Source organism: Physeter macrocephalus, chromosome 3 (assembly GCF_002837175.3).
Source record: "Physeter macrocephalus isolate SW-GA chromosome 3, ASM283717v5, whole genome shotgun sequence".
Lineage (NCBI taxonomy): Eukaryota > Metazoa > Chordata > Mammalia > Artiodactyla > Physeteridae > Physeter > Physeter macrocephalus.
Genome location: NC_041216.1, coordinates 26,323,885 through 26,330,894, shown reverse-complemented (window position 1 = coordinate 26,330,894; position 7,010 = coordinate 26,323,885). Strand labels below are relative to the sequence as shown.

The window sequence follows — 7,010 nt, the reverse complement described above, 5'->3', positions numbered from 1 at the left end:
ATAAAAATAAAAGAAAGAAAGAAAAACAGACTATCACATTGTACTGGAGGTCCTGACAATAAGTCAAGCAGTACCCCAAGCAAAAGAAATAAATGACAAAAGACTAGAAATGGAAGAAACTATTATTTTGATAAATACCATGATTGTCTATATAGAAAACCACAAAGAATCCACATACGTACTATTAGAAAATAAAAGGAAAGCTTAGGAAAGAGGCAGGCTATAAAGCAATATACGCAAATCAACGACATCTCTCTACTCTGACAACAAAAAAAAAAACTGCTTAAAAAGCAACAACAATGAACCTAGAGATAAATCTAACTAAAGATGTACAACTTCTGGAGAAACTTTATGAAACTTTATTGAAGGACATTAAAGACTTGTCCTGCCAGGTATCAAGAGCTATTATTAAGCTACTGTAACAAAGACAGTGCGTATTGGCACACGGACAGACAAAGTGACAAATGGAACAGAATAGAGAGCCTAGAAACCACCCGTGGATAGATGGAAATTTGATAAATGACAGAGGTGTATTGCAGATCCATAGGGAAAAAAGGGACCATTGAATAAATGGTACTGGGACTAGTGGTTATCCACATACAAAAGTCAACATTGGATCATTACTCACGACATACATAAAAATTATTCCTGATAGGTTAGAATTAAATACAAAGACAAAACTTAAAATTTTTAGAATGAAATGTGAGGAAATATCTTTATGATATTGGGGCAGGGAAGCATTTCTTTAATCAGGACACCAAAAAAATGTTAACCATGTAAGAAAAGAGTTGTAAACTGAGCCATATTAAATTAAGAATGTTTCCTCTTATTACCACAAAGACAAAGAGAGACACAGTTAAAAAGAGAAAAAACAAATTGCAAACAAATATTTATAACACATATAAGTAACCAAAGATTATTATCTAGACTACATAAAGAACTTTTATGAATCAATAAGAAAAAGAGAAATAACCAAGTTTTTTAAATGGTTTAAAAAACACGAGCAAGCATTTCTCAAAAAAGAAACACAAAATGTATAAAAACGTGACGGGAATGCAAAAATAAGACCATGGTGAGATGCCATCCTAAACCCACTAGGTTGGCAAATTGAGTCTGAAAATACCTGAGGGTGGCAAGGATGGGACTCAGTGGGATGCTTGTACGCTGCTGACAGGAGCACAAATTAGAACAACCACGGTGAAAAGCAGTTCAGCCCTGCAGTAGACTTGTTATTGCTCAGAAATATTTGCTGCCCCTCCTTGTGTGAAGATTATACTGTCTGCCCTATTATTGCCGAGGTTGGCTGCAGGAATTTTTTCTTAAAGTTAGAATCTAGCCAACTACATATGAGTGTGTTCCTTTGCCACAAGATAGTCAATGTCCCAAGTAGAAGCTACTCTCTCCACCTAAATCCCGGAGTGAAATAACATGGGATAGAGTCACAGCCAGCCTTCAACAGGCATGTAATGACATCCAGAAATGCACCTCTGTTGTGTGGTTGTAAATCCGTTAAGATTGGGGGGAGGGCTCATTTGTCATTTCTGCATAATTTAGCATATCCTTACTGATATGGGACTAGCTCATAAAGTTGAACATTCATACGCCCTAAGATCCAGAAATTCTACTTTAAGGAAGTTTCCCTAGAGACACTCCTAAATAGAAAACATATAAAAGAACATTCATAGCAATATTTTCCATAATTGAAAAAAAAACCTGGAAACAACCCAAATGTCCTTTGGCTCCGAGTGGATTGATAAATAATGGTATATTTGCAAAGCTGTACAGCAGTCAAAATGAATGCATTCTAGCTAGCTATGCACTATAACATGAATGAGTCTTACAAATATACTTCTGAGTGATTAAAACACAAGTCTCCATACAGCACAATACCATTTTCATAAAGCTCAAAAACAAACAAAACTAAGTAAAATAGTTGTGGGGTACATAATTATATGATACATGATTTTCTTTTAAGCAAGGAAATGAGAGACAACATTCCTGTGAGAATTTGCCTGGAGTTGGGGTGGGGAGGTAGACAGGAGATGAGGGAGGGAAGCAGCACACAGATGGATGCTCTGACCCTGACTTTGACCCTATAAAGGATCAGTTATTAAATATTCTAGGCTTTGTGGGCCATACAGTCTCTGTCACAACTACTCAACTCTGCTGTTGTAATGCAAAGGCCACCAGAGGGTTCCTTGTGTGCTCCAGGAAAACTACTTATGGACTCTGAAATTTGAGTTTCAGATAATTTTATGCGTCATGAGGTATTATTCTTATTTTGATTTGTTTTTAATTATTTAAACATGTAAAACCATTCTTAGCTCATAAACTATACAAAGGCACATGGCATCTCAGATTTGGCCCATGGGAGTTTGGCAACTCCTGCTCTAGCTCTCAGGTTGGGCTATGTGTTCATGGGTCTTCACTCCTGTTTCATTTACTAGTTTATATATATCAAATATTACTGTTAAAGTTTTTAAGAATAAAATACAAAGTAAGCTGTGGCTCAGAGGGGAGTAGGACAAAGGCAGAAGATGGGAAGATGGAGAGGACCAAGGACATGCAGGGACATTTGACTCTTTCCAAAACTGTTCCTCAAGGTCTGCTTTTTCTTCTTTTGTTTGTTTGTTTTTGGCCACATTGTGCAGCATGCAGGCTCTTATTTCCCTGACCTGGGATCGAACCTGTGCCCCCTGCATTGGGAGTGAGGTGTCTTAACCACTGGACCACCAGGGAAGTCCCAAGGTCTGTTTTTTTTTAGTTTTTTGCTCTTGACCCCAAACTTGGGCAATGATGATGACTGTCCTCATTCTCCCCTGACAATGGAGGATGTCTTGTGTTGAATGATTGAACTGATGGAAAATTTGATGGGGGATAGTGCCTGCATCTTATGGCTTATTGCCATATGTCATATTAGCACCAAAAAAAAATAGAATTTATTTTGATTATAATTTTAGCTGCACCATTGGCCTACATGATTAAATTTAAAATATAATTCTCTTTGGATTTCAAGAAAACTAGCCCAAACCTCTTAAGCAGTATCTAGAAAATGTCACTTTTACCAACATTTCTGTCCCATTTTTCTGTTCTGTTAAAAGTGGTACATCTTGAAAGGCCAAGTCATTAGCATTTAGAAAAAAAACTTTTAGGGTAACCCTTGGTATTATCCAGTATGGAGCTTTTAAATTTGAAAGGTACAGTAGTGGGATCCCTCATATTTCTCCTGTGATTCTTCTCAAGAGAGTTCCAACATGTCTTTGGATTTCTTCTTACAGTTCACACTCTCCTTCCTCTTCTTCTGGAAACCGGCAACTGCAGGCATCTTCCTCTTGGGCTGTTTGTACTGGTCTCATTAATGCTAAAAAGTAATTTAAAAGAGAGTTATCTTCTGTTGTCTGTTTGAATCATTTAACATTCATTTTCCTTAAATCCCATTTGCAGAACATCTCTCAGCAGCAAACATTTTCAACTTTAGTTTGAACCAACTCATCAGCAAGAGAGGTAATAGCAAGTATAAACTTTTTTTCAGGATTATTTAAGATTTTTTTTCCTTTTACCAAATACTTTTTTATTGGTCCTGAAAAAAACTAGTTTCTTTATTGTCTACAAAGGCTAAAAACAGTCTTGAGCATGCATCATTATAGCATAAAATTAGTCATGTGCCAAACGTAACTGTAGTTTCAATTTAGCAGCACATGTTTTAGTCTTGAGGGTTACTTAGATTACACATTAGATGGTTTCTTTTGAATGAAATGCTTACGGCATCAAGATGTTAAAGTTACTCCCACTGCTTCCATCAATTAGTAAGTAAAGAACTGATTTATGCACTAGTTTCCAGGTTTTCATTTACATGGTAGTGTATAGTATTTGTGTTATTGCCGAGCAACTTTCAATCCTAAAATATATATTAAATTATACACATATATATATATACACATACACACATATATAACTATGTCCCCACACCCAAGCCCACCAGTAAATATAAATTATTTTTATAGTCTGTCAAAGCAAAAGGTCCTACCCCAATTTTAAATGCTTTTTACTATTAAAAATAAAAAATAACCAAAACCCAACAAGCACACTATCTCCAAGAACTTATGAAAAACTGGCAAGACATCCAGGAATACCAAAGAGACGTTCTTTTCCTTTGAAATAGCATCAAAGATGAATTTTTAAATGGAAATCTGCTTCTGGAAAGATACAGTAGTCATACTTTTCCCTATTCTTCCTGCCAAGTATTGCTGAAAAGGCTGGACGTTTTATATATAACAAACATAAGAGGAATCTGAAAGGTGGCAAGAAAGCAGACCAGTTAAGGAGCTTGGAACCAAGGAACAATACGGCCTTGAGTTCCCTGAGTATTCTCTCTGTTTCATATGTCCCAGACTGGGAACTGGAGAAGTAGGCTAATAAAAAAAAATGCCCCAAGAAAAGTCTGATCTCTCTAGCTATGAAACCAGGAAAAGGGCAGAGTAACAAGACTAAAAGCTTTTAGATAATCACAGCTCTACTCTAGCAAACAAACAAACAAACAAAAACCATGACCCCACACCCAAGCACACCACTAAACACCCAGTAGAGAGCATAGACTTACACCCTTGCCAAGCTCTATCAAGGCTCACTGCCCCACTCTCATTGGGGCAGCATCAGAAGAGTCCGAGTGGAGAGCTAGGACTTCACCACCACTCAACAGTAACAAGGCCACCCCCACCCCCCACCCATTCAGTGTCAGTGGAAACCATGTGGGGAGCAGGAACAAAGTATCTTTCCTCATCCCAGACAGGGTAGTATCAGTGGGGGCTTAGTGGGGAGCAATAACAAGGATCTACCACCCACAGGAGGTCTAGTATAGAACCTGGACTTCCACCTCCACCTGGCAGCATCCTCCTTCCTCTGCCAGAGTGATATTAGAGGAACCCTGAATAAACACCAGCTTTCAATTATATCCAAAGTCTGATAACATCATAGCCAATGTCTAGGTTTCAATTTTTTAAAAAATCACTTGTCATTCTAAGAACCAGGAAGATCTCAACTTGAATAAGAAAAGGCAACAGATGCTAGCATCTAGGTGATATAGATGTTAGAGTTATCTGGCAAGGATGTTAAAGCAGCCATCATAAAGACGCCTCAAGGAATTCCCTGATGGTCCAGTGGCTAGGACTCAGCGGTTTCACTGCCGAGGGCCCAAGTTCAATCCCTGGTTGGGGGAACTAAGATCCCACAAGCTGCGTGGCATGGTAAAAAAAAAACAAAAAAAAAAAAACAAGCTTCAACAAGCAATTGGGAACACATTTGAAACAAATGGAAAAAAAGAAAAGAAAAGAAAATTTAAAAAAAGAACCAGGTGACAATTTTAGAACTGAAAAATTACAATAACCAAAATTTAAAATATCAGTGAATGGGCTCAGCACAAGAATGGAGAAGACAAAGGAAAGAATCATTACCCAAACTGAGCAACAGAGAGAAAAGACTGGGAAAAAAATGAACAGAGCCTCAGAGACATGTGGGGCTATAGCCAAAAAACTTAATATCATGTCATTGGAGTCCTTGAAGAAGAAGAGAAAAAGAGTAGGGCTGAAAAAGTATTTGAAGGAATAATGGTCAAAAATTTCCCAAATCTGGAAAAAGACATAAATTTACAGATTCAGGAAGCTAAGTGAATGCTAAACAGGATAATCCAAAGAAATCCACACCAAGATACTTTGTAGTTTAAGTTTGGAAAATGAAAAAGAAAAAAAAGAAAAAAAAGAAAGAAAGGAAGAAAGAAAGAAAGAAAGAAAGAAAGAAAGAAAGAAAGAAAGAAAGAAAGAAAGAAATCTTGAAAGCAGCCAGCGAGAAGCAACACATCACTTATACGGGAAAAACACATTGAATGACAGTGAATTTCTTACCAGAAACCAGGCAGGCCAGAAGAAGTAGCACAACATTTTTCAAGTGCTGAAAGAAAAGAACTCTCAAGCCCAATTCTATATCCAGTGAAAATATCTTTCAGGAGTGAAGGGGAAATCAAGAAATTTTCAGACAAAAGAAAACCTACCCTAAAAGAATGGCTCAAGAAAATTCTCTAAACAGAAGAGAGATGATTAAAAAAAGGTATATTGCAACATGAGGAAGGAAGAAAAAACAACAGAATGAGCAAATACATGGGTAAATAAAATAAACTTTCTTTCTCTTGAGTTTTCTAAATTATGTTTGATGGTTGAAGCAAAAATTATAACACTAAGATGGTTCTCAAAGCATGTGGCAGAAATATTTTAGGCAAGTATATTATAAACTGGAAGAGGTTAAAAGGATGTAAAGGGAGGTAAGATGTCTATACTTTTTTCAAACTGTTAAAATGTTGATGTAGACTATATAAATATGTATAATACTTAGAGCAACCACACAAGAGCTATACAGAGATACACTCAAAAAATATAAAGATAAATCAAAATGGAATTCTAAAAAATGTTCAAGTAATCCACAGGAATGCAGAAAAAGAAAACAGAGAAATGAAAGCCAGAGAAAGCAAACAGAAAACAAAAAATAAAATAACATTTTGAGCCCTAACATATAAATAATTACAATAAATGTACATTGTTTAAATGTACCAATCAAAAGATAGAAATTAGTAGTGTGACCATTGTATGTAGTCTATAAGAAATTCACTTCAAATATAAAAATGTGGGAAGGTTGAAAGTAAAAGGACATAAAAAGATATACCGTGTATATTATTAATTTTTAAAAAGCAGGAGTGGTGGGCTTCCCTGGTGGCGCAGTGGTTGAGAGTCCGCCTGCCGATGCAGGGGACACGGGTTCGTGCCCCAGTCTGGGAAGATCCCACATGCCGCGGAGTGGCTAGGCCCGTGAGCCATGGCTGCTGAGCCTGTGCATCTGGAGCCTGTGCTCCGCAACGGGAGAGGCCACAACGGTGAGAGGTCTGCGTACCACAAAAAAAAAAAAAAAAAAAAAGCAGGAGTGGCTGTATTACTATCAGATAAAGTAGACTTCTGGGCAAAGGAAAC

At 37.0% G+C, this 7,010-nt stretch overlaps 1 protein-coding gene across 1 annotated transcript in view; it reads right to left on the bottom strand.

Moving 5' to 3' along the window:
• Positions 1 to 2,764: 2,764 nt before the first annotated feature.
• TNFRSF9 (TNF receptor superfamily member 9) overlaps positions 2,765 to 7,010 on the bottom strand; it is a 23,424-nt gene continuing 19,178 nt past the window's right edge. The window contains exon 8 of the mRNA XM_024125455.2: positions 2,765 to 3,361. Within this exon, the coding sequence (XP_023981223.1) occupies positions 3,273 to 3,361 (89 nt within the window). The 3' untranslated portion in view covers positions 2,765 to 3,272. The remainder of the gene's footprint in view (positions 3,362 to 7,010) is intronic.